At 41.1% G+C, this 27,830-nt stretch overlaps 1 protein-coding gene and 1 long non-coding RNA gene across 3 annotated transcripts; one reads left to right on the top strand and one right to left on the bottom strand.

Moving 5' to 3' along the window:
• Positions 1 to 830, top strand: LOC120730305. The gene is made up of 2 exons (XR_005695083.1): positions 1 to 169; positions 477 to 830. It is a non-coding gene; the product is annotated as an uncharacterized LOC120730305 (long non-coding RNA).
• LOC120730302 (neural Wiskott-Aldrich syndrome protein-like) lies at positions 586 to 27,379 on the bottom strand. Of its 2 annotated transcripts, XM_040026597.1 has the most exons (11): positions 26,812 to 27,376; positions 20,950 to 21,084; positions 18,492 to 18,578; positions 18,132 to 18,228; positions 17,173 to 17,196; positions 10,871 to 11,072; positions 9,100 to 9,142; positions 5,976 to 6,129; positions 3,300 to 3,901; positions 2,142 to 2,250; positions 586 to 1,632 (listed from the first exon to the last, which is right to left on the bottom strand). In XM_040026597.1, the coding sequence occupies exons 1-11, from the start codon at positions 26,914 to 26,916 to the stop codon at positions 1,571 to 1,573; spliced, it is 1,620 nt and encodes a 539-aa protein (XP_039882531.1). In that variant the 5' UTR covers positions 26,917 to 27,376; the 3' UTR covers positions 586 to 1,570. The 2 variants fall into 2 exon arrangements, with proteins under 2 accessions (XP_039882531.1, XP_039882532.1); XM_040026598.1 differs by lacking the exon at positions 17,173 to 17,196 and having other exon boundaries at positions 26,812 to 27,379.
• Between the last annotated feature and the right edge of the window lie 451 nt (positions 27,380 to 27,830).

Below are 27,830 nucleotides of genomic sequence, written 5' to 3'. Positions count from 1 at the left end.
TTAAAACCCAGGTTGCAGTCTCCCCCTATTATAATGGTGGTGTCAGAGTGATCCGAAAGTGAAGTGAAGAATGACCCCTCCTTTATGGTTAAAGGAGGGGTCATCAACATTTGGTCAGTATATACCATCAACACATAGAATTAACCTATCCCCCAGCTTGTGGGGATAGGTTAATTGGATAATCCAAATTGCCACTAGGTGTGAATGTGAGTGTGAATGGTTGTCTGTCCCTATGTGTTAGCCCTGCGACAGACTGGCGACCTGTCCAGGGTGTACCCCGCCTTTCGCCCTATGACAGCTGGGATAGGCTCCAGCGCCCCCCGCGACCCTGAAAAAGGATAAGCGGAAACGAATGGATGGATGGATGGACATAGATATTTTATTTTTAGATGTACGTGTAGGTACGAGTCCATGTGAGGGAACTGCGGAGAGGTGTGTTTATGCAAATATTTTGGGCACATGAGTTAACTGGCTAGTCCTTTTAAGCCTCTTCCCTGAAACCAACTCCACATACATCCCATGTGACAAATCTCAGTGAATTTCTGCTGTAAACCATTCAGACAAAGAATAGAAGACAAATGCCTCTCTGTAAATAACATTTATTTAGGTATACAATTTAGTATTCTTATTGACTGTGCACCACCACTGCCTGTCTCGCTCCCTTTTCACTTGGTCGACGTCAGTAGCTTCTAAATGCAGCATTAAGCCTCACCGGAGGGCAATAAAAAAAAAATTAAAACAAGTAATTTTCCTACAATGTTTACAGATGCAGGATCACAGGCAGTGCAAACCCACATGCTGCCGGGAATGTCACAAGAATGGCAAAAAAAGAACTAGATCCAATGAAAAAAACCAAACAAAAACCTAACTTACCAGTCATGTCTGAAGTAGCAACTTTTAGTCTTTTAAAGGACCCCATTGTCCTGCTTGATATCCTGTCCCCCCCCCAAAAAAAAACAAAAAACAAAAACAAAAAACAAAAAAACTATCATGGAAGTCGAGGACATGGTGCAACAGATGAATCAAAGGAAAGGGAAAAAAAGAAGAAGCAACCAAAATTTTGCAGGGAACTTGAAAGTATGAAAAGAAACTAATAGTGTTCTCTAATACTAAACCAACTGCTATCAAACACAAAGCTGATCATGCCCATTTGGTCTCCCTTTTAATTTTCAAGGAATGAAGACATGAAAACGCACACAAATATTTCTCAAGGAGCACACACAGATTCAGACTCCTCAAAGTTGAGTGTTCTCTATTCACCTATTAGCGAAAGTGAAATGTAGCTGGTGCCGTCTCCACATTGTGCTGATGCTGGATTTAAGTGCTTCTAATGACATGAGGGAAATGACATGTGGAGTTGTGAGGATGTGTGGCAAACGGACCAGATTTAACGGATCAGGTATTGCACAGATTATTTATAATAATCTTTTTTTTTTTTTTTTTTTTTAAAAGAGAAGAAATAAGGCAAAAATAAATATACAGCAAGTTCATACAACATTTACATTTTTAGTCAGTCAGATACTAGGTTTTTAGGAGAAACTGTATGTGTGTGTGTGTGTGTGTGCGCTGATTAGTCATCCCACTCATCGTCGTCCTCAAAATCCTCATCTTCGTCATCATCATCATCTTCATCTGAGAAAAGAAACATTAAGATGAAGAAGGCGGAGAGTTTTCATATTGGCTCAGTCAATCAAAATCTAAACAGGAAATAAACGAGTGAACAGACTTTACAGATGACCACACATGTGCTGACAGACACACACCCCTAATGGTAACCTTTGCTCAGTCTCCCTGATGTGCATTCAGGGATAGCACGCACGCACGCGCGCGCGCGCGCGCACACACACACACACACACACACACACACACACACACACACACACACACACACACACACACACACACACACACACACACACACACACACACACACACACACACACACACACACACAGTGGTAAGAGGTGGGGCAGTGATAAGTACTTGACTACATGTTTGATGAGAAAACTAAACTGAAATACTGGTAATTTTTCTGATTTCAACAACAGAAGAAAAACTTAAAGAATAAACAATGAACAACAGGTTGAAAGGTCCATGGAGAAAATCGACTGACAGAAAAAGGAACATTTTCAGGCTGCTACCTGAGGAATGGATGGCTTTGCTCCTCTTCTGCATCACTTCCATGAGAGCACCAACAATGCCTGTGGTTGGAGCTGGTGTCGGAGGGCCGGACTCTGGATGATCCGACACCTGGGAACAGACAAACAGAAAACATAAAAAGAATTGCAACATTGTAGCATTGTAACACAATCCAGAGGAAAGTTGTGGTTCAGAGTTTGTTCTTCACATTATTGTTTTAAGATGAACGTTTTAACTTTAAATGAATCTTATGGCATTTAGACATTTATAATGGAAAACTGCTCATATGAAAAGGTAGATTAAAAATGTATTGTCTTAAAATGCATCTTTTCTCATGGTTGGTAGTCTAGTAGGTTTCTTCACTGCCACCTTTTGCCAGTAGTAGCAGAAGCTTTTGGGGGTGAGGTGGAAAAACTCGGGATGAAAAGTGGAACATCAAGTAGTATTTTTGCTGAAATACCCATGTCCATTCACTACATGTCCTCTTGTTTTCTGAATAGTCTTCACAAAGGCTCTACATTTGCAAAAGATATTTATGGAATTTGCTTTAAATGACAAACAACCCAAAACATAACAAACTCTCATTATACAAATTAAAAATCATGCTAAATTAGTTGAATGGTATGCCCACACTGCAGTACTTTATATACACTGTAGAAAACCTCATAAATTTAATTACAACATAAGACCTAGGTTCAGTTTTACAAAATAGATTATGATTATGAAGTAGATAAAACAAATGGGGGAAACATCAGATCTCTGAATACATCTTTTTCCACAAAGGATCTTGATTACATTAATTTTTAAGTCTGACTTAAAGGCAGACTGAGTGACTGTATGAAATGCATAGATACGTTTACACTGCCATAAAAGATTTGTCTAAAATGGGCTGAATATAGGAAAAACAAAACATTGTACTGGTAATTTTGGTGGGCTTATCTGAGACTGTGGTTAGCTGGCTAATAAGTAGTAAAATTTCCAAGTAGCTTATGAAGAATCTACCAGGAACTACAATGTGGGTTTTCACAAAAAAACCCAAAAAAACCCCAGAACGAAACGAAAGGAAACAAAAAAAGGCTGTCTTCATATGTGCAAATAAAGCCTCAAGTATTTATTATGTATTATTGCAGTGATCACAGTGATCAAAGGGACTGACTCACAGTCTTGAGCTGGATTCCCTGTCGGATCTGGTCCAGCAGGGCATCTCGTCCAGTACTGGAAGTTGGCACTCTGTTGTTTTGCTCCACCTTCTTCAGCTGGGTTCCTCCTCTAATCTGCTCCAACAGCACCGACTTCCCACTTGGACTTGGTGAATGAGGCGAGTCTCCACCCCCACCTACGCTATCTGGCTCTGGAGGAGGAGGTGGGCCAGGTGGGGGAGGAGGAGGGGGAGGTGGCAGTGCAGGAGTGCTGCTCACCACAGAATGCTGTGCCACTGGGAGAGGTGGAGGGGGTGGAGGTTGGGGAGTAACAGAGGCATGTAAAGGAAGGGGAGGAGGAGGGGGAGACTGGTGGTGGTGGTGGGATGGAGGAGGTGGCTGGTGACTTCCCCTGGTGGGAGGAGGTGGGGGAGGTGGGGCACCCAGAGTTCCTGGTCTGGAGGGAGGTGGTGGAGGTGGGGCTAAGGCCGGGGCCCTGGATGGAGGAGGGGGAGGAGGGGCTCCTCGGCCTCCTCTGGAAGGTGGAGGTGGGGGTGGAGCCAAGCTGTGGGGCGGCGGGGGAGGAGGCGGAGGGCCGCCTCGAGAAGGTGGTGGAGGGGGTGCTGTAGAAGTAGAACACAACAAGAAACATCCTACGTTTAACTCGTGCAGTTTTGCTCCACTCTGCTGCAGCACTGTGATCTGGGGAAACATCTGGATCTGGAGCTCAGAAAAGTAACTAAGCCCCAAAGTAACTAAGCCTACGTTCACACTGCAGGCGAAAGCGCCTTTCAAAGCCGATCTGGGTCACTTTTGTATGTGGTATTGAATCCGATACATATCTGATGTTTCAGAAAGCGACTGCTGTTTGAACGGTCATGTCGCATTAAATCTGTCTTTTACGTCACTGACACAAGACAGACGCCAATTATCAGCGCCGGAGACATTGTGAACGCTTCCTGGCCATCCAGTGTAGATGTCAGTGAAACTGTCGGGAAGACAACGTTGGAGAAACGTGAACATTTTATTTATACTGTATAATCTGCAGATTCTGACAGAAATCTGCAGCTATCCTTTGAAGCGTCACTCCTCTCTAAAACAGCAATAAGGAGAATCATTAGGCCATATGTAAATAACAAAATAACTTAATAACTTAAAGCAAAATTGGGAAACGTAAAGTTCGAAACAAGTCTTTATATTAACGGCCATCAGTCAAACAATACTGTTTGGTCTGGGTCTAAACGGCGCGTTGTGTGTGACATCTTCTTTTGCGCATGTGGGCCGCTTTGAGGGTTCACACTGGAGCGCGTTTGCGGTCACATTTTATTTGTAGTGTGAACAAGCAGACAATAAAATCGGATTTGATCAAAAAAAAAAAAATCGGAATTGAGCATTAAGACCTGCAGTCTGAACGTAGCCTAAGGGTCTAATGTGGGTCAGTCCTTACCACACTGCAACAATTACTTATGCTGCAGGCCCAGTCTGCTGCAGAGCAGGTTGTGTTTGACACAAGAGATAAACTTGTAAGAAATCACCATCTATTGACCAATCAGCTCACTGGAATTTTTTTTAGGAAGAACCTAAAAACCTCTAAATCCCTGGAAACTTTAGAGACCGTCTGAAGTCTTTATCTTTCCCTGAAATGCACCAAGTAAAATGATACTTGAGAGCTTAGAGTCTTATCCCTGTCGATGTTTCTCAGTGGTATAATGCTGATTACACCAACTTTTCCTAAGTTAACTAGATTAAGTAACCACAGATTGTCTCACTAAATTCAAACCACCTTCATGTGACTGTAGATACCTGAAATATTTGAAGCCACATGAGTAAAATATATCATGTGCATGCTAAACTAACTTCATACTACAGGCTACTCTCTCAAACAAGGCATTTTATAAACTAACCAGTATAAGTCTGCAACACTAAAAAAAATAAAATTCTTATAAAATATTAAAGATAAATGAGGGAACGACTCGCATTATTAGAATATAACAGGTAATTAAAGAGGGGTTCAATTTACACCAACACATACGCTGGCACTGTCCTAAATTCAAACACCTCTTTCCTCTTTTCTAACTAGTCCATGGTAACATGATTAAAACAGTCAGGACAGAAGAATCTGAGTACGTTTCACAAAATAACAATTCAGACTCAGAAAAGAACTTGATCTGCTCATATTTGCTGTGTGATGTGAAAAAAGGAAGCAGGTGGCAGCTCAAGATAAAACCGTGAGAAGAACTGCAACATGTGAATTTATAAAAGTTCAAAAATATCAGATCTCTGACTTCATACACTGACCAGTGAGAATCAACTGGATTTTTATGAACATTTCATTTAAATCTGGCATTTATTCAGTTATTAATTATTTTTTTTAATGATGAAATATCCCCAAAACGATGAAATAGCTATGTGTTTTGGAAGTGGTAAACAACACAATAAAAAAAAAATAAGCATTTTATTCTAATTAAGAAAAAACTGTAATTAATATACTGTATCATTTCTGTGTTCACAGTACATTTTTGAACAAAGACATTTCTATTTCTAGTTCAACAATTTCTATTTCTCTGTGAAAGACAAAAAATGGGAACTTAAAACTCTTTTTTTTATACTGTTCAACAATTTGTAATTATCAGTTCAGTTCACAGGTAGGTGCGCGCGCGTGTGTGTGTGTGTGTGTGTGTGTGTGTGTGTGCTCACCCTGTCTTCTCAGCTCGTTCTTGACTGCCTCCACCCCTCCCTTCTTCTCGATGAAGTCGTAGATGACCTTGGACGTTTCTCTGTCCTTCAGCTGAGCCTCAGAGATGCCGCACATGTCGAACAGGTTCTTCAGTTCAGGGTCCAGGTTATTCAGCTGTTGACAAAGTATATTTTAAAATACGCTTTACGCTGGGGAGGACCTCATGAAGGACCTTATGAAGGACCTTATGGTGCAAAAACCAGGCCAGCAACTCAAATATGACTTTAGCCACAGAAAAACAAAAATACTTGGGTGGCCATTAATATGGGCGTTGGTAACAGTGACGTAAACTTCATCTAATGCTTTTTAATGTCTGATGGCAGCAGAAAGAGACAGTAGATATGTCTGTATATCAATAACATGTAAACCCAGATACAAGGTAAATCAAAGTCTTATCAATCAGAATCAACTTTGTCATTCTTCCCCTTCCGTGGTGTTTCTGTCCTGCTCATATCACACAACCTGAGCCCGTCATCATTGCTATAAAGCCCAGCATTTGTGCAGGAGTTTATGTCCTATTTCCCCCTTTTTCCTCTCTATATGAAGTATGTCCATGTGTTTATAAGTCAAAATTATGTTTTCATCCAGCAAGTAACTAGAGAATGAGAACTGTGAAAAGTTGCACATTCATAAACTTGAAGTGTGAACTTTATAAGGATGTCATGTTTCTGTATTATCTCTGTCCTGTTGGACCCTCATACCCAAAAACACATCCGCCTGTTTAATGCTCCGATATTCAAAATCTAAAGAAAACTATAGTGTACAATTTTCTAATCCAATAAAAGAATATTTACATCAGCTTACCTTTCATTTTATTTGAAATCTACAAAAGGATCACATCTTTTTAGCTTATTTGTAGCTGTCACTGTGGGATATTGCCCTAAATATAACTACCTAAAGCTTCCACACAGTTGGAGTGGACGTATTAATTTGTTTGTGAGATAGTCACAGAGATATAAAATTATATGAACTAAAAATAAATACCCTGAACACCAAAACACTAGGTGGCTGCCACAGGTGTCATCTTTTTCATACAATGTAGTGGAGAAATAACAGGTGATACTACATGACATTTAAAATATAAACTCTGCTGGGCTGTAAAGTGTGTTCTTTGGTTTCTGTGTGGATGTATGTGACAGATTTCACTGTCTTCACTGAAGATGACTGACATTGGTCCAGAAAAGTAAACACGATGCTTGTTTTGTGAATGTCATAATGCTTGCAGTTTAATTCACATCTTTTTGTCGATACTTTTACAGTTTCCTCTTTTGATTTTTTTATGCTGTGCAGACAAAAACAAACAAAGGACTGAAGTAAATATGGAAGAACAGGTAAGTTTGCTGTTCGAGTCTGCAGTTGCCTGCAGACAAAGATGTATCCGGGCTAAGGCTTTAACCTGGTATGTTACTTACTGTCACTGTTTGTCTATGGAAATATTAACTCCTGCTGAAGATCTTCAATTCAGTTTCAATTTAGTCTTATTTATATAGAGCTGAATCACACCAGCAGTGGCCTCAAAGTGCTTTATATTTTAAAGCGAAGACCCTTTAACTGAATAAAACTGGTTTTAAAAGCTAAACAGCTCCCTGTTTATGTTGGATTGTTTTTTTTAAACTAATAATAGACTTCCTCATGTTCTAGGTCTGATGAGTGTTTAATTTGTACGCAGTGCAGGAGCTCAGACTGACGCTCAAAGTGCCATGTGACACCTTGTGGTGAGCAGCAGGAAATGCACACTGGCTGTACCCTGATTCCTGGTATCCAATCAGGTATTTTATTTTTCTTATGCTTCTGTGCATTAGAAACATTTATCGAAGCTTTATAGATTATACTAACCTTACAGGTTTTGTTTAAAGGATGCTACTAAAATAGATGTTTTAGCAACAACTGAGTCTTTTGTTAGTACGATTCATTTCCTGTGCACAGCCTGATGTGCAGTATAACTGCTGTGAGCCATTTTTAACACATTGGTCTATTTCTTCAGAAATCTTTAGACAAAATGTGATTTCTGTAACTCATATGATATGATCAGCTGGAGAGAAGATAACTGACACAGGTCTGGATTAGAGAAAACCCAAAATAAACTCCAACATCTGCATCTTTTTTTAAATCATTAAGGTTATATGCTGTACATTCATTCCAACTTGGAAAAACACTTCAAAGAAACCATTAAAAGCCCAAAATTACCAAAACATTCACGCCCATGTTGAGTGTATGCAAGCTTCTGATAACAACTGAATGTGAAAACAACAGAAACAGTCTTTACTTGTTAATAATTTTGGATAAAAATGCTTAATGTGATTTACAGAAAAAAATACTTTAATGTTGCTCAGTGGAACTTTGTATAATTTTGTCTATTATCAGACTTCACTGACACATGATGGCTCTCTTACAGCAACAGGAGAGGTGTTTAACTGTTGCTAACAGTAACAGTTTTACATTAAGCTAAAAAAGCAAAAACACAAAACTAAATTTAAATACTAAATTTAACTAAAAACAATGCCAGAAGCCTTTAGAGAGCAATCTACATGTTGGTCAACTACATTTTAGATATTTCTGTATAACTTTGGAAGGTTGAGCCATTTCTAATAATGTATCCTGATTTTGTCGGAACAATAAGTAACTGTGAATGGATCCAAAATGTATCTGAATGGGACTTGCAGGGACATGACTGATTTGGGCCTAATCAAGTCTGAATCCATCATCCTTATACATTTTGGGTCTGTAAAGTAGACTCATAAAGCTTTAAACAAGTACGTTTTAATTAATTGCAAGTCATATAGTAATGTATCATAAATGATCCAGTAACACACAGTAAATGTTGCCAGTACAAGGAAAGCGGAAGACAGCGTGACAGCTACATTATTGCCCACAGAGTCAGCGTTACAAAGCTGTAAGCTACAGATTTTTTTCTGAGCTGACAGAAAATCTGCAAATTCCTTCTGTGCAGGTTCTCAGATGCAGAGCAGGAAGCAACAAGAGCCAAATTTGTGCGATTTCATCAAGCAGCCACCACATAAGTCACTACTGTGCTTCTGTGTCTGTGTTTGCTTGTGTGTGTGTATATATAAAGGGGGTACTCACATCAAAACCTGTGTTTGGATCCCAGCCCACATGACCAATGTGCCTGAAGAAGACAGATGTGTAGTGAGATCATGCAAACACGCGTACGTAAGTACACAGAAGAACATCAGCTGTTTAGCATGTGCACATGATACACAGTGAATGCACACACTGCACTCTGATAATGTGGCCATTGAAGGCTCTCAGACGTTAATGTAACATGTTCACTGTTGCCACAAAGGAGCCTATCATTGCTAGATCAGACTGTACAGACACCACAGTCCAAAAACTTTATCATTTGTCATTGTGTTTCAAGTTTTAGGGTGTGTAAAGCAGACTTTTGCTTTTCTGCTGTTCAGTCTCTGCCTACCAGCTAACACCAGCCTTTCTAATCTTGTGTTTTCCAATCAGCAAGCTTGATTCAAGATTCTTTATTCATCACATGCATAGTTATACAAGTATAACACGCGGTGAAATGTAACCTGACACAATCCACTGGTCACTGTTATGGTGACCTTGATTCAGCTGCTTTCACAGAAAATCTTTTGGCTGGGTGAGCTACAACTCTATCATGATTACCTGCAGCTGGGAATAGTAGTCTTCCCACTCTGGAGTAGGGCTGTGCGATATGACCAAAATCTCATATCCCGATATAAGACATCTATCGTCCCGATAACGATATAAATCACAAAAATTTAACATTTTCTGTAAATTCTGTGAATCTCCGGCAGCTCGACTTGCGGGAAGTGTTTCCAGCTGGGTGTCCTGTAGCTGGAGTCGAGTGTTTTAACCAATGGATGAATCGATACATTTTTAGACATAAGTTGTAACGGCCGCCGTTTTCTTTGTGAGTATTTATTACACGGCGTGCTGCGGGCGGGGAAAAGCCTGTTCTAACATTTGAGTCTAAGGTTTATTTTCTAGCACCTGACGGCTCTTTTTTGCTTCTCATCCATAAACACTCTGCATACTCTTTCACGTCATTCAGTTTATTTTGAAAGGTTTAGTGTGGTTATATTAAATATAAGAGAAAGAGAGAACTTTAAGAAATTAATATAGCCACTACAGTGACCATCAAAACGATGAAAAAAATATTGCCGTAAACAGTTTATTTTGCGACACCACGAAACAAACGATAGCGTAAAATGAAACGATGTTTTTATATCGTCAGCTGATATATATCGTTATATCGAACAGCCCTACTCTGGAGATCAACTATGAGCTGGAGGTGTGAATTAGGTCATATTTGTGGGTTTCACAGCGTGGTATGTGTGCATATGTGAGGATATATATGCACATGTGCTAAAGGGACCACGTTTTAACCCCTACCCTTGTGACAGTAAACAACAGAGAAATAATCAGCTACATCTCGTAGACAATTTTCAACCACACCAACTTAGACTGCAGCTGGTGGTCCTTGTTCTGCTCTCCCACTCACAGCAGATCTCCACAGCAGAACTAGGACTACTGTTTCCAGGTTAAATCTAGGATACTGCAGTTGAAATCTGTTTGGCCACAAGACAAAAGGCCTTAAGAGAGCAGAATGGCCACAAGAGCAGCTTGCCCATATGGAAGAACTGCAGTTACTAAACTGTCAAAATTTGATTGTGCAATAATAAATATTAATAATAAGTAATTTTCTCCATCAACAGATGAAAACATTTAACTACATGATAAAATATGTTCATTATTTTAGACATTTGATTTGGTTCAATAAATAAAAAAATAAAAAAAGTCCTATTTGCTCAGCACTGGAGCACTCAGTACACTGTGTGGTGTGACTCGGACTCACTGGAAGTTGCTCGGCGTGCCGATATCGGCCTTCGTCAGCTTCTTCTTCTTGCCTTTGGTTTTCTTGTCCTTCCGGCTCAGGCCGCTGTGGCTCAGCATGTTGTTGATGTGATATGGCTGTTGATGGCTGTGGGAGTTGTGGAATCGGACATTGTTGATCTCCGGGTTCTTTATGTCCACTGTGGCCACATGCAGAGTTGGGCCTGTGCATGTGGAGGAAGTTAGCAGAAAGAGTTGAAAAAGTAACAACCACTATAATTTTTTTAATGATTTTTAACAACTCAAATTTTTATTGTCACATATTCAGCCAAAAAGTATCTTTGTGTGTGTGTGTGTGTGTGTGTGTGTGTGTGTGTGTGTGTGTGTGTGTGTGTGTGTGAGTGTGAGAGAGAGAGAGAGAGAGAGAGAGAGAGAGAGAGAGAGAGAGGTCATTGGGAGGATGACCTCAGAGAACTAGAGACAAAATACAGAGTGAGTGTGATAAGTACTGATGATATATGCTGATGATACAGATGAGTATCGCCAACTCATCAGAAGTACAAACCACCTACGATGGCTCGACCAGCCAGGTACGTATTCATGACGAAGTGTCCGAAGAATTCCCCATCATGACAGGGGTCCGGCAGGGCGATGTGGTGTCACCGCTGTTGTTCAACATAGTCATCGATGCGATAATGCGCAAAGCATTCGAGGGCCGCCGCGGGAGTCCAAGCCTCGACCGATCGATTTATCACCGATCTAATGTTCGCTGACGATAGCGCCATTTTTGCCGAAGACGACACCGAGGCAACTCACATCCTCTATGACATTGCCCGGCACTCCAAACTGTACGGCCTCAAGGTTAACGCCGAGAAGACCAAAGTCCTGACCACCGATGGCTCACCAACGATCGTCCACCTCAACGGTGTGCAGATCAAACAAGTCCAACAATTTCAATATCTGGGGTCCCTCGTCGAGGAGAAGAAAGTGGCATCATCAGTGGAGATACGCACCAGAATTGGGCAGGCGGCGGCAGCATTCGCTTCCCTGCGCTGGTGCGTCTGGAAGAAGAACATCTCATTGGCGACAAAGATCTGCCTTTACCGAACCCTGATCCTGCCCATTCTACTTTACGGCGCAGAGACGTGGACAATGCTCAAACACGACCTGAGCAAGCTCGAAGCTTTCCAAATGCGTTGCCTTAGATGCATTCTCGGCGTTTCCCTTCGCGACCGTCATTCGAATGACACCATCCTCACCAGCTGCGGCAGCCAACCGACGATCGGCGACCTAATCCAGCGCCGCCGACTCCGTTGGTTTGGCCACATTTGTCGAATGGATCCGAGCCTCTACCCCCATGGCCTACTCTGGTTGACCCGCCCCACCGATTGGAGGGTGCATCGAAATGCACCAAAGAAGACATGGATGAAACAAATCCAGGATGATTTGAAGGCCCTTCGACTTGACCTCGAGCAGGCAAGAACCATCGCCTTAGATTGAAAAGCGTGGAAGATAATCGTTGGTCAAGCAAGAGAACCTGCGGCACCTACAGCAGCGTACTGGTTGCGCAGCAGACCACCGCCGCTGGTCGCCCGCTAAGGACAAGAAGAAGAAGAAGAAGAAGAAGAACTCATCAGAACATTGGTAGTGTTGTGGTGTCACTGTTTTAGTTTTTATTTGTCATAGGCAAGTTAGCACAGGGTCAACATTGCAATGAAATGTGTTTATGTGTGAGTAAATGAGTTGGTGTTTACATATTTCTATGCATCTTGACATCATGAGTTCAGTATTAGGACAGTGCAAAAACATAAAGGGACATCCATTGTGAGAGATTTAAACCTAGCACAGCACCTCTTGACAGCTCCAGCACTAATCATGGAACAAGGAACAAGCTCCAAGTACAAGATCCATAGAAACTGGGTGCAGGCTGTGCACAGATGCCCCTGAGACAATCCAGCACATAACAGCAGGGTGCAAGATGCTAGCAGACAGGGCATACATGGAACGCCATAACCAAGTGGCCGACATAGCATACAGAAACATCTGTGCTGAGTATGGCCTGGAAGTCACAAGGTCAAAATGGGAACCCCCCCTATGGTGGTGGAGGATGGCCGAGCTAAGATCCTGTGGGAATTCCAGATACAGACGGACAAAATAGTGGTGGCTAACCAACCGGACATAGTAGTTGTGGACAAGCAGAGGAATACGGCTGTAGTGATACCGAATGAAAGCAACATCAGGAAGAAGGAACATCAGTACCAAGGGCTCAGAGAAGAACTCAAGAAAATGCAAAGAGTGAAGGTAACGGTGGTCCCATTGGTAATCGGAGCACTACGTGCGGTGACTCCCAAGCTAGGCGAGTGACTCCAGCAGATCCCAGGAACAACATTCGAGATCTCTGTCCAGAAGAGTGCAGTCCTAGGAACAGCAAAGATGCTGCGCAGGACCCTCAAGTTCCCAGACCTCTGGTAGAGGACCTGAGGTTGAAGGATAAAGATCACCCGCCCTTATTTACACAAATATATATATTTTAAAGGCTTAACGCCTGTCTGAGGGAACTGAAACTAAATTCCATGCAATGCTGGTTTGCTCTTAACTCTAGGAAAATAATCCAAGCAAGCGACCCTTTTTGACTCTCTTACAGTGTCATCAATATGCCTTGCTATAATCCCATGTACCGATATGTACAGAAGGCTGCCACAAACTGTGTGGTTTCATCCGTCTGCACTGAGCATTCATGACATATTCTTTTTTTAATGTGCACAATGAACTGTCCATGTTGTTGGTGCAAGCCATACAGTGTGGAAATTCCTTGTAATCTCCACAAACTGAAGTAACATCTGACACAGCCACTAATCCACTAGTAATCCATGTCTGAATCCCTGGTTGCACCCCCACCACACTCCCCAAGAATTCTGGACTTCTACAACTAGACCAACAGGTCTACCTCATCAGTAGCCTAAGGACTAGGGTGGGATGGGGGAGGTGCTTGTTTCCCTGCCTTCAAACAGAGCTGTTGAGGCACTTTTGCTTTGATATCAAAATAAGTACTTTAATAGTACTGACTGAAAAGAAAATACAAAGGATTAATCATTTATAAAATTCTAAAAACTAACATCAAATATCCATCCACACTGATAACCACATTTTACAGCTTCTAAATTAAAGCAAGGACTCAAAAGCAGCCATCTTTAACCAATATCCAACCTAATCATTTAGATGAACAAAAATGAAAAACGTGCTAATTTCTATTTTGAAAATAAATTCACAAAACATTAATGAAGTTTAATAAATATTTTAAACTGATGTAATACATAATTATTAATAAGAAGTCCTGGCATTAGCAGGTACAATACACACAAAACAATCAGTAATGCACTCAACCACCGTGGCCTGTATGCACGCTCACCATGCAAGGCTCCACAGCTGAAGAAAAAGCATGTTGAAGCGCAGAACAACATTTAGACAAGGTCAAAGGTCAAAGGCACTGCAAAAACACAATACCAACAGTGAAGTTTGGAGGTGGGAACATCATGGTGTGGGGCTGATTTTCAGCATATGGCACTGGCATGCTTCATGTAACTGAAGGAAGGATGAATGGAAAATGTACAGAGACATTCTTGATAAAAACCTGCTGCCATCTACCAGAATGATGAAGATGAAATGAGTGTGGATGTCTCAGCAAGACAATGATTCCAAACACACAGAAAGAAAGAAATTCAAGTTGCTAGAACGGCCCAGCCAATCATCTGACCTAAATCCAGTTGAAAATCACTGGAAAGCACTAAAGCTCAGAGTTTATAGACGGGGCCCACAGAACCTTCAGGACTGTTTGTGGGAAGAACGGGGCCAAAATCAGACCTGAGCAATGCATATGACTAGTTTCTCCATACTTGAAGATGTTATCACCAACAAAGGCTTTTGTATGAAGTATTAAAACCCACACTAGAGGGTTTAAAGAGAACAACAGAAAGCATGTGGTCTACATACGGCAAAGAAAGGCTTCTCCATAAACCAGATTTAACCTGCTTCACTCTGTCAGTGTGAGAGCCAGACTGTGAAACAATGCTGCCAATGTGTTAGGAAACAGTCTACTGGCATTTCTCAAACACACACACGTTCTGTAGGACGAACGCTGTTGTCATCACTGTCTCGCCTATGCGGTCATACAAGGAGGTCCTTCTACAAGACCAGTGTTTGCCAGTTTGATCAACACTGCTCTTAAGTCTGCCTACAGGAGGGAGGTTGAACGTCTGGTGTCCTGGTGCAGCCACAACAACCTGGTGCTGAATGCCCAGAAGACAGTGGAGATTATTGTGGACTTCAGGAAGCACACAGCTCCACTCCCCCCCATCATCCTGACTGACACCCCCATCACCTCTGTGGACTCATTCCGCTTCCTGGGTACCACCATCACCCAGGACCTGAAGTGGGAGCCCACCATCACCTCCGTCATTAAGAAAGCCCAGCAGAGGATGTACTTCCTGAGGCAGCTGAAGAAATTCAACCTGCCAACACGGACGATGATGCAATTCTACACTGCAATCATCGAGTCCTCACCTCCTCCGTCACCGTGTGGTACGCTGGAGCCACTATCAGGGACAAACAGAGACTGCAGCGTGTTGTGCGCTCTGCTGAGAAGGTGATTGGCTGCAGACTCCCATCTCTGCAGGACCTGTACACCTCCAGGACACTGGGGCGTGCAGCTCGGATCACAGCTGACCCTTCTCACCCTGGACACAGTCTGTTTGACCTGCTCCCCTCAGGCAGGAGGCTCCGGTCCATTCGCACCAGAACCTCTCGCCATAAGAACAGTTTCTTCCCCTCTGCTGTTGAACACATGAACAATAACCGTATGACTGTTCCCACCACTAACACATGACCCTACGCTGTGTTCACTGCATCATTCCATGTTTGGCACTGATCACCACCTGCACTCATGTATATATCTATCTATCTACTTAGCACTTTTAATTCTTATTCTCATTTTTATTTTCATGTCTATTTAAGCTTAATTTATAACAGTATGTTTGCACTGAAGCACCGCAGCAATTTCCTAATGTTGTAAACCCGCTCAACATTTGGCAATAAAACCCTTTCTGATTCTGATTCTAAACACTGGATAATGGCAAATGGACTGGTTCATATATAGCGCTTTTCTACTTTGAGCACTTAAAGTGCTTTACACAACTTGCCTCACTCACCCATTCACAAATTTACACCCATTGCACAATCTAACATTCAAGTGCATTCAGACTCCGATGGATGATAATATCTTGCCCAAGGATATCTGGCATGCAACCACCAACCTTCCCCGTTAGTATGTGACCTGCTCTACCACCTGAGCTACAGCCACTCCTACAGCCACTGCAGCTCTGAACTGTTTTAGAAATAACTAGCTGAACTGGACATCAGCTGGTTCTTATTCTATATCCTAGTACAAAGTCAATGGATTCCTTACCAATCGCCATCAAAACTGTCTGAAGTTCATGTGTTTAACAGCTTTCATTTAATGGTCTCTCCACTGTAACCATCAAAACCCACACAAGCAAGTTCAAACAGATATTCCAACTGCTAATTTACTCAGTAATTTTCAAAATACACACACAAAGAACAAAACAAAACAAAAAATAGAAGGTCAATAGTAGCAATCGGGTGCATTTGTTGGGCATATTTGGTGGTTTATAAGCAGATGATCTATATGTACGAAACGGCAGTTTCTGAAATCTAAGTGTTACTAATGTTTAGGAGGTGTATTTACAGAAAGACCTGTCAAACCACCATTTAATTCAATGTAGCAAAAGGGATTACATGAAAACTGAACCAAGAAACTAAAAGCTCAACATGTATTTGCTCACAGATAATTACTGCAGTCCTGGCTTAGATTCTTAGAATTCATTTATTTAGAATAGTAACCTGCTAATATTGGAAATGAGTGAGTGCCTATATTCTTGGTTATTCAGTGCTTCGTATGCTACAGTTTTAGCATATTTCTATCAATCCTCTATTGAATCCTTGGATAACTGAAGCGTTTACTTTGCCATTTCTCAAGGTTCAAGGTTCAAGGTTCTTTATTTGTCACATGCATAATTATACAAGTATAACACACAGTGAAATGTAGCCTTTTTTTTTTTTTTTCTCCACATGTTGCATCTTGCTGTATTTCTTTGTTTTTTTTACTTCAGGGGATGAATGACATCCTCATTTTATTCATTTCTATGTACTTGTTATTGAATTTTTTAAAGCCTGAATGAGAAAAATAATTTTTACAAAATTAAAAGTTAAGAGCCTACGTAAGCAAAACTTATTAAGAGTTTAACATACCATTTTTAGGGTTGCCTCTTTTCTCTGCAAAAGAAAAATTAACAGAATTATGGTTTCAGAAAAGTAATCACGAGTCAGCAATCTTTATAATGTATGAAGCGGAACTCAAGAGGTTTTAGTGAGAAAAAAAAAAAAAAAGAGTCAGAAAAGTGCTTTTTAGGTTCAGTTAGTTCTGTTAAAGCCCTAAGGTGCAGAAATGCTGCTTCACATATGAAAAAGCATTTTAATAGAGCAGTCAGGTTATTCTTGGCCTGAGCAGAAAAAGAAGAGAAGCAAAAGATTTGAAAGCTCAACTGTGTTTGCCATACAGCGTCCTGCCAGCTGTGCCAGCCCCGTGAGCCTTTGAACCCTCAGTCATCGTCACAGTTTGAGAGGTGCACTTCAAAAGGCCAACATGCTGGAAGGAGCTGAAGGGAAGTCAGAGGAGCCTCACAGCAGAGACATTTACTCTACTGAGAAAGACTGACAGCTTTACAGCAGCAGAGAGGAAGAGATGGAGCACACAGCAGCGAAGCGAAAGAAAAAATAGAAATAGGGGAACAAAACCCCACAGAAACAAACAAAAACGCAGTCCCAAACCAAACCTGTCAGTGGACACCACAGCTTGATGACTGATATGAGAGGTGATATTTTTTTTTCCGAGAAATACTTTTGGTGAGGATCAGTCCTCTACAAGCCTTCCACTGCTAGTGTCCGGAGAGTCAGTGCTATTCACAGCTCAAAGTAGAGCTGTTTTTACTTTCACCACTAAACAATCCTGCACTTTTAACTACCTCCCCTCCCTTTTCTAACAGTGTGCCAAACTCTAAGTAAGCCCCAAACCTGCCTTTAAGGCAGTGACTTCTGAGCCGCATTCAGGCTGAGTGAGCAAAAGGTAAGGTGTGTTCTCCAATAAAAGTTGTGAAAGGTTAAACCAATTGAGGAAGAACACAAAGACAAACTGAAACATTAAAGTTCACCTATTTTCCGCTGTCGTCGGTTGAGCAAGTCATCAATGGTGGCTCTGAATCGTTTGGCTTCTTCTTCGCTGGCGAAGTTCAAGCCAATCTGACATGTCTGAAAGAAAGAGAAAGGGTGAAATGTGATTCTAACAGCTTTCTCCGAAGAACAGAAAAACTGTGCAACATTAAATCGTAATACACTGTAGGTGGATAAAGACAAGTCTGACAACTGATATGTGGAAATATGAAAGAACCACACAGCCTTATTTTATGCTGATAAAATTCTTGGTGAGAATAGACTCTAAAAACAGGAAGACTAATCATCTGCTGTAGACATTCAAGTCTTGAAGAAGTCAAAAGAAAACATTAAACACTTACATCTCCTGCAAATGTAATGAAATAGGGTCTGGAGTTGCTGATGAAGAAGTTGTGGTAGAGTTCCTGTTCGAACATCATTTTCCCTTCCTACAGAAAAAAAATTACAGAAAAATGAAATTGAAAAAAAAAAAAAGTTCAGAAAAAAAATCTGACTTCTAATCCTCTACAATTTAAATTCATACTCCCAACAACCCAAAGAGAGATTTAGGAGCTGGCTGCTTGTTCAAGAAATTAAATGTCTTCCTCTGGAAGACAATGATGCATTTTTGGTATCTTTGAACACACCTCCATAAGGAGCTCACCTCCACTTAGTTAAATGAAAAAAAAATAAAAAAATCACCAACAACACAACCAACAAGAAACTGTCAAATATTTGCAGCATGCATTTTCTATCTATAAGTAGGGCTGGGCCGTTAATTATAAATTCAATTAAAAATTTGGCTTTGAACACAATCAAACAATTTAAATGTGATAAAACAATTACTTATAATTTTTTAGCATAAAACTTGAGCCCTGCCTCTCACCCTATGACAGCTGGGATAGGCTCCAGCGCCCCCCCGCGATCCCGAAAAGGATAAGCAAAAGCGAATGGACGGACTTGTATTTTATGTTGTGTAATAAATTAAACACAACGCCTTTTTTCATATCAGTATGTTTACTTCAGCTCCAGCCGAGATGACGGAAGAGTACTTTTGGTCAACGAGCACTGACTAGAGGAAGTAAAAGTTACAAAAAGGTTTTTCAAATCAATTTTATTTATATGGTGCCAAATCACAACAACAATTGCTTCAAGGTGCCTTTTCTGCAGGTGTCTCAGCATTTCCTAGTTTCTGTTACTCAGTCCATGGGACTGAGGTGCTGGGTTTATTATTGGCCCTGCCATCGCACTACCTATAGTTATAATACAGGTCACCTGAGATGCAAGTCTGCCGTCACCTGCACCCACAGACCACCCTCGGTGATCAATACCTACTCGTCTGGTCCACAAACAGTATAAAAAATAAACATAGTTTACAGATCTGAAAAGTGAAGCAAAATAGCTTAAACCTGAATTCTATTTAATGGCCACGAGGAGACAATACTTCTGGCTGCAAATACACTCTGAAAAATACTTTCCGCTGAGTTAATGAGTAAAGATAACAAGTTTATCAGTCACTTATTTTGGGTCATACTGAATAGTACTGACTGGTCATACAGTGTTTCAGAAAGGCAGATTATCCCTGTTACATTCATGGCTAAACGTGAATGTAACAGGGATGGTAACAGTCAGACCCTCCTCTCTCCTGTCACATCTAGTTCAATCAACAGATTGTTTGTTAGCTTAATGAAATCTTATACTTCTGAAATAAAACCTGACCAAAATAATCATGACTGTCCTTCTTGTCATAATTCAGTATTCCTTGATTCTGATAAGTGAGCAGTTTTTTTTCCCATTAGAAAGAGAAAATAAATATATACATGGATATATATACAGCTTAAGTCCACACTGATATTACTTTGAGAGCCTGTATCCGCCTCAGGCAGTAACCACACATCTGATAATTCATTTTGATCCATTTGAGATGTACAACTGAATGTACATCATACTTAAAGTGCTGTTCTAATTAAGTCAGTGAACACACAGAGTAAATGTGACAAGTCTGGCCACAACCCTCCACAGAAGCACTGAGAAAAAAAACTAAACAATTTTGTTCCAAGCACTATTCTTAAATAAAGTCTTGATGCATGCTCAATCATCCAGGAGAGGAAATCCCAAAAAGTTGATTCTGTTTATCTGGACGTAGCGTTTCCAGTGGGAGAAACGTTTCCTCACTCATCCAGGTGACTTCTTCAATCTCAGCTGACTGCAGGTTTCCCCAATCTTATAAACAGTTCATTTGCACAATAACTGAAACTAGCACCACTGGCAAACAGTGTTATTGCTGTTTTTGTTGTTGTTGATCAGTGGTCATGACAATTTGCATATTAATGATCAAGAAACTTACCTCACAGCCCATTGTTTGCCAGTGGTGCTAGTTTCAGTTATGTGCAAATGAACTGTTTATAAGATTGGGGAAACCTGCAGTCAGCTGAGATTGAAGAAGTCACCTGGATGAGTGAGGAAACGCTTCTCCCACTGAAAACGCTACGTCCAGATAAACAGAATCAACTTTTTGGGAATCTAAGTAACCCCTTTTAAATCCGTGTTCTTATTTCTTTTACAAACAAGATATGACTGTTTGTGAACATTAGAGGCAGATTCTATTAAATGCACCGATTGCCTGTTTCCAGTGCTGTAACCACTGCTAAGCTAACTGGCAGCAGTTTCATATTACAGTTTTTCTTCTGCCAGAAAGCAAACAGGAAAAAAGAAGAAAAAGAAAATTCCAAAAATGTGAAAATAATCATTTAAGATGCATCTTTCAACTATTCTGCGGTGTTTAAAGCTTTTAGATTGTTTCCGTTTGGTGTCACTCACCTTGATGTCAAAGACTCTGATGAAGTAGGATCTCTGAGGGTTGTCCTTGACAAGGCAGGCCACTCCACAGCACCTCTTCACCCAGTTACAGCTCCTCTCAGCACCATACACCTGGACCACTGCTGAACACAGAGTCTGAAGCACAGATATGATGGTTAATATCATCACCTGTGTGATTTACAGAAAGAACAAAGACAACTACAGAAAAGAAGGTTACGTTGCTGAAAATGTAACCACTTTATCTCCCTCCATTTTTTCTTTAAGATTTTACAGACACACAATGTTCTTTAGTATATACCTGTAAACTCCATGCGTGACAAATGGAGGAGGAAACATACACTATGCAAAACCTTCAAACAGCCACAATTACAGCTGGGAGGAGAAATAGAGTTGGTTATCAGGGAAACACTGAGACCTTTAGAAATCAGATTATATATGTCAAATGCATTCTACCTTAACAGGGAGTCACAAATATCAAAGGCTATCAAAGGCACTGATTCGTGAGTTGTGACTCAGCTGTATTGATGTAGTCACAAACAAAACAAGAACTCTGATGACAAATTGCTGACTTTACATTTACATTAGGTGAAAAGTGAAGGACTTGTAACTCTTATACACCGATTCCCAACTTCAGGAGGGTAAAACTTAAAAGTACTGACACCGCCTCATTGTCTTACACTTTTCCACAGTGTTTTAACAACAACAAGAGGAGTCCAGCTGCAGTAGTCAGCACTGCACAGGTTTCAAACAGCTCCAGTTTGTGGTTTCTGCAGAGGTTGCACAGTGTTTGATGCACTGCCATGATTCCTCTGCAGTGGAAGTAACTCCGGCTGCTGAGGAAGTTAAGAGGAAATGTCACTGCGTCCTTTCCATCTGTAATTTATAGGTGTAGGTCAGAGGAACAGGTGCAAACACTTTTCAGCAGGAAATCACCAATCAGCATCCCCCAGAAAAGGTCAAAATGTGTTCCTTAAAACCTTAAATTAAAAGCATCTAAATTCTTACAGAGGAGAAGAATGCAGCAATGAACACAGACAGTGGTGACACTGCAGCCTCTGCGAGCTAAGATCTTAGCATCTGTTAACGATGAACACAAAAATCAATATCTCAGTCATTTTTATATCATTAGCAGCCTGGCTGCTTCCTGTTAAACTCCTGATAGTGCCTACTACCATGAGTTAGTGCTAAAAATGTGTACATGCATTAATCACTGAAGACGTAACTGATTTGAGCAGTTAGTATTATGTAGCAAATCACAGTCACCTCAAGGCACTTTATATTGCAAGGCAAACACCCTATAATAATACAGAAAAAAACTACAATACTCAGATGGCCCCCACAAGCAAGCATTTGGCAACAGTGGGAAGGTAAAACTCCCTTTTAGCAAGAAGAAATCTCTGGCAGAACCAGGTACAGGGAGGGGCAGCCATCTGCTGCAGCCAGTTGGGGTTGAAGGGAAGGGGGGGGAAAAAAAAAAAAAAAAAAAAAAAAAGGAGCACGAAAAAGAACCAGAGATTATTAATAACTCATGATTAAATGCCTGGCGTCTAAACACAGCGAGTGAAAAAAGGTGAGTGAATAAGAAATACTCTGTGCATCATGGGAAGTCCCCAGTAGACTAGGCCTATTGCAACAAAACTAAGGAAGGATTCAGGTCCAGTCCTACTTGCTTTATCAAAAAGGAAGGTTTATCTATTGTTGTGATCCAAATTGGAAGCAGAAGAGGGGCTTGATAGCTGAAAGCTCTGGCTCCCATTCTGCTTTCAATTTTCTAGGAACCACAAGTTCAGCCTGCAGTCCAAGAGCAAAGAGCTCGCTTATGGTGTTATGGTACTATGAGATCTTTTAAGATAAAATGGGGCCTGATTATTTAAGACCTTTTATGCGATGAGAAGGATTTTAATTAGATTCTGGATTTAACAGGAAGCCAGTGAGGAGAAGCCAGTTTGGGAGAAATATGCTCTCTCTTTTCTAATCTCTGTCAGTATTCTTGCTCAAGCATTTCGGATCAAATGAAGGCTTTTCAGAGTTTTTTTGGGGGGGGGACATTCTGATAATAATGAATTTCAATAGCCCAGCCTAGAAGTATAAAATGCATCAACTAGTTTTTCAGCATCACTCTGAGATAGGATAGGATGTTTAGAGATATTACACAGATGCAAGAAAGCAGTTCCACATATTTTTGTTTAATTTGCACAGTGTTACTAGCAACCAAGGTAATGCCATCCAGAGTGAGTATCTGGTTAGATGCCATGTTTGTAATATTTATTTTGCTATTTAAGGACAATAACCTCAGTTTTATCTGAACTTAGAAGTGGGAAAATGATCATCCAGTTGGCAAGATAAGTGGGCCAGAGAGAGCTTGAAGTCACCCCGGCTTACCTCTAATCACATCTGAGGGAGGGAAAAAGGTCTTAACATTCAACCTTTTATGTTTAAAATGATACAGACTGTTAGTCTTGGTAGCAGGGGATCGGTCCGCCAGGGCCTCCGCTCCTGGCCACCGCCTGACACACACTGCACCAGACCCCTACAGCACCTCCTGTGGGTGGTGGGCCTACAGAAGGTCCCTTTTTCAGGTTGTGTCCAGACAGGCCCCATGGACTGAGGCCTGGCCACCAGACACTCGCCCTTGGGCACCCTCTACGGGCCCAGCTCCAGGGCGGGGCCCCAGTAACCCTATCCCAGTCAGGGTGAACTGTTCCTTTGATTGTTATCGCTATGTCTGGTCCTTCACCCAGGACCAATTTGCCATGGGAGACCGTACAGGAGGCAAAAGCCCCCTGAGAACATAGCCCCTGGGATCCCTGGGACACAAACCTCTCCAGCATGATAAGGTAGCGATTCGTGGAAAAGGGTGGAGTACCCACTGTGGGTCAGAGATGAATTGATGTCCCAAGTGGAGGAGTTTAAATATCTCAGGGTCTTGTTCACGAGTGAAGGGAGAAGGGAGCGGAAGATCAACAGATGGATTGGTGCTGTAGCTGCAATGATGGGGGATGCTCTACCGGCCTGTTGTGGTGAAGAGAGAGCTGAGTGTAAAAGCAAAGCTCTCAATTTACTTGTCGATCTACGTCCCTATCCTCACCTATGGTCACAAGCTGTGAGTAGTAAACGAAAGAACGAGATCGCGGATACAAGCGGCAGAAATGAGCTTCCTCTGAAGGGTGGCTGGTCTCTCCTTTAAAGATAGTGTCAGAAGTTCGGCCATCCGGGACAGGCTCAGAATAGAGCCGCTGATCCGCCACACTGAAAGGAGCAAGTTAAGGTGATTTGGGCATCTGACAAGGATGCCTCCTGGGTGAGTCCTGGATGAGGGGCATGTCCCACCGGGAGGAGGCCGGGAGGCCAAGGCGCACTTATTCTCTTAACCTTTTTCCTCACAAAGATCAGAACAAGGTCAGCATTATCTCAGAGTAGGTTAATTAGATAGGTATAATTCAAGTGATTTGATTTTGTTTTTATTAGTATTATTTGATTCTGCTTTTGTTTTACTGATTCTAAATTACTTTAATAAAATATCCTGCATCACAAAAGTCTACATTATGGACATTACCTTTTTAGCCCTTTGTTAAACAGTACAGGTAAAAACCCGAGTATTAATCTGCTTTAATATAAATAGCTCTTAGAGGCCACTTCAGCCTTACAAAAGTAACAGACCCTTGGGACTTAGTTTTCCCAAGTCACTGAATGAAACCAATGATTTTCCAAGAGAACCTATCTGGAGGGGAGCTGCCATTAACAGGTGTGGCTACTGGATGCCAGGCCTGCAAGGGTACTCAGACTCCCGTTTTTTCGCATGAGAGGAGGCAGGGTAGACACCCGGAGAGCTTTTGAGGCAGTTAGAATTGGGCAAGTCCCCTCACCCATCAGCTCCACATAAGCTCTGTACTGCCTACTGGGTAAGATCCATGGGATCAGAGATTAGGATTAATTTGACGGAGCTGTATTGGGGTGCTGGTCCTACAGATCGACACAGGTCTTAATGTCTTTAAGACATTCCTGCAGTTTAACTAAATGAATGAAAATCTATGCTATGCCTTCAAATGGTACTGCCTAAAGGAAGCCTGTACAATGTACATAAAAGTGGTTCTAGCACAGAACCCTGTGGAACTCAATAATTAACCTGTGTGTGAAGAAGACGCTCCAATTACATGAACCAATTGGAGTCGGTCAGATATATATGATTCAAACCAATGCAGCACAGTAACACTCACAGCATGTTCTAATCTCTGTAATAATACAATATGTTCAATGGTATCGAACGAGGTCTAGCAGGACAAGAACAGAGATGAGTCCACAAGAAGACCATAAGTAACCTTCACTAATCCTGTTAGTGTAGTGAGATGAATTTTGAAACCTAACTGGAAATCTTAAATTAAACCTCTCTGCAGATTATCAGTTATCTGTTTTACATCTACTTTTTCAGGAAATTCTGACATAAAATAAAGGTTGGACATCGGCCTAAACTAAGACAGTTCGGTCAAGTGATTGTTTAATTCCAGCCACCTTAAAGGCCTGTTGTACATAACCCAACAGGCTTCTCGGCTTTTTTAATTATTGTTGAACAGCCCAGCCTTGAACACAGCACATTAACACCATGTACAGGTAATGCTGACAAGACTGTCAATCTACTTATTTTCAAAGAAAGAAACCAGAGAGAAAAATCAATTGGAGAGAAAGAGTCTGACTAAATATCAGCTATTACCCTATGATATCATAATGTTGCTGGGAAGACATCATCATATTGCAATTAAAAAAAAAAAAAAAAAAAAAGGCTGACGTCAGCGTGTTGTAATTAAAAAAAAGTTTTAGAAAACACAAGAGCTATCCCTTGTGCTGTCTGAGTGTTTTTGTGTTTTCTTGAATGGTTAAAATTTTATTTGTGAAGAATATAGACAGTTTAATATTACAGGAATGCTTGGTTCAGTGTTCTGACTCTTATCCTGACTACAGTGCTAAAAAGAAACCCTGGGTTGTCCTTTTGTTCTTCATCACTGATGGATAGTAAGATGTCCCAGCATTATAAAGGGCTTTTTTTTTTTTATAGAGCAACAAACTCTTTTTCAGGCTAAATTAAGATTTTCTAAATTAGTGTGACACTGTTTACTCTCCAGGTTATATGCTTTAAAGTGCGTGTTTGAGAGTTGCACTAGTGAGTCGAGTGCTTCTTAATGGTTTTACCTTTGGTAGCAGAATAACAGTAATTATTGGAGCTTCAATTTAAAAGAATTTAACAGCAAATTTAAGAAGCTGCTTTTATCACCTGCGAGAAGAACTCTGTGTTGTTATTTTGTTATTGTGGCTATCATTTGCATCCAGCTGATGAGGACATAAAAGCACAAATGCGCTGTGTTCATCTTTAAAGAAAGCCAAGCTCAGCTTTGTACCTGTGCTTATTTACCAGGAGCGAGCATAAACAATGCTGACACTAAGAAAGAAAACTGTAAAAACACAGTCTCGGAAACCAAAACAATGAGCTAAAAGTCCATTTACTTGCATTGATTCTATCGATCCCCCCCCTCCCCCTTGATATGCATGCACACCTGCATGCCTCTTAAATGTTTTTTTCCTTCCATGTATTGGATTAGCATCTAAAGTATTGACTCATTAAGGTTATCAGGAATTGCCCAACTAAAGTATTAAGTATTGTATTAAAAGTTTTATTTATCGCTGGCCATTTCCCCCCTGACCATATTTATCTTTATGTTTTATTTATGAATAGTTGAGTAACTCAATATTCATCTAATTTTTGGCTATTCTAGCTGGACTGAGAAGCACATGCATTTCCCATACAATGTGAAGTGAATACACCTGCACCTACTTTTAAGTTGCAGGTGGTAAACAAACGCAGGAACTTACGGCGCATTTCCTGCCTAAGTAGCAGAACAGGCACTCGTTCTCCTGCGGGGTAAGGAGCAGGGAGCCGACGTTAACCGCCCTGCGGGGCGGCGGGTGGCTGTTCATGGCACCAGAATCTTGTAGTCGACCCCGAAACAATGCAGTTATCCCTGGAACGGGCACTACAAACGGCTGTATTTACAGAAAATCCATGCGGGCTCCGGTTGCTGTGGCCTGCAACCGGATCATCTCCGCTCAGTTCGACTCCGAGCAGGAGGGCGGAGGAGGATGTGGTTGCGATCTCTTTTCCAGTCTTGCTCCTGCTTAGGAAAAACCCTTGTATTCTCAGTTTGGTGTTGAATGTGAAACCAGTGACTCGTTAAGTGTACGTCGACAGATAAACGCTCAACTTTCATTCGGAAACTCCAGCGACTGCAGCAGTAATGCGTACATCCAACATGGCAGCAGGAGGGAGCAAACCACTTTAAGGATACAGCAGAGGGGTGTTGCTTTCAACAAAATCTGCCCATATCCGCTATAATACAGATAACATGGGCAGAAAAGCCGAAAGATGTGACACATTAAACACTGTAAAACTGTTGAATTATATATATATTTTCCGTGGTAAGAATAAAATGTCGCTGAAAACAAAAACGGTTCATCCCATGCGGCAGCAGAAATGCAGCTCTGCAGAGGGAGAAGGGTGGGGGGCAGGGGGATGCCAGTAGATGTAGAGCGTGGAAGTATGAAGAAAATTCTCTGTAAGGAAACAATTAGCTTTATCATTATCATTTGCCTGAAATTAAACCGACTGGATTGTAAAATAACATTATATTCTTGTGCTAATCCAGATATAAAATTTATTTTTATATTATACATATTCTACTTTATCTTGTACATATTATAATGTGTGCAGTATGTAGCCTACTATGTGTAAACGTGTGTTTAAACATAGTAAAATAGACTTGATTTACTGCTTTCTTAACCAGGAACTTTCTAACCACCATAAGCACTGCAGACTTTGAGAAATAGATTTTGGG

This window comes from Simochromis diagramma, unplaced genomic scaffold (assembly GCF_900408965.1).
Source record: "Simochromis diagramma unplaced genomic scaffold, fSimDia1.1 OVJJ01000293.1, whole genome shotgun sequence".
Classification (NCBI taxonomy): domain Eukaryota; kingdom Metazoa; phylum Chordata; class Actinopteri; order Cichliformes; family Cichlidae; genus Simochromis; species Simochromis diagramma.
The sequence above is the reverse complement of the archived record's forward strand: the minus strand, read 5'-3'. Positions and strand labels throughout refer to the sequence as shown.

What these genes read in the sequence shown, in the direction of transcription:
- LOC120730302 (XM_040026597.1), bottom strand. Translation starts at nt 26,916, where the DNA reads ATGAACAGCCACCCGCCGCCCCGCAGGGCGGTTAACGTCGGCTCCCTG. An exon ending in ACTTAGGCAGGAAATGCGCC is followed by an intron (nt 21,085 to 26,811) that starts GTAAGTTCCTGC and finishes TCTGTGCTTCAG; the next exon opens with ACTCTGTGTTCAGCAGTGGT. An exon ending in CAAAGCCATCCATTCCTCAG is followed by an intron (nt 1,633 to 2,141) that starts GTAGCAGCCTGA and finishes TTCTTTTCTCAG; the next exon opens with ATGAAGATGATGATGATGAC.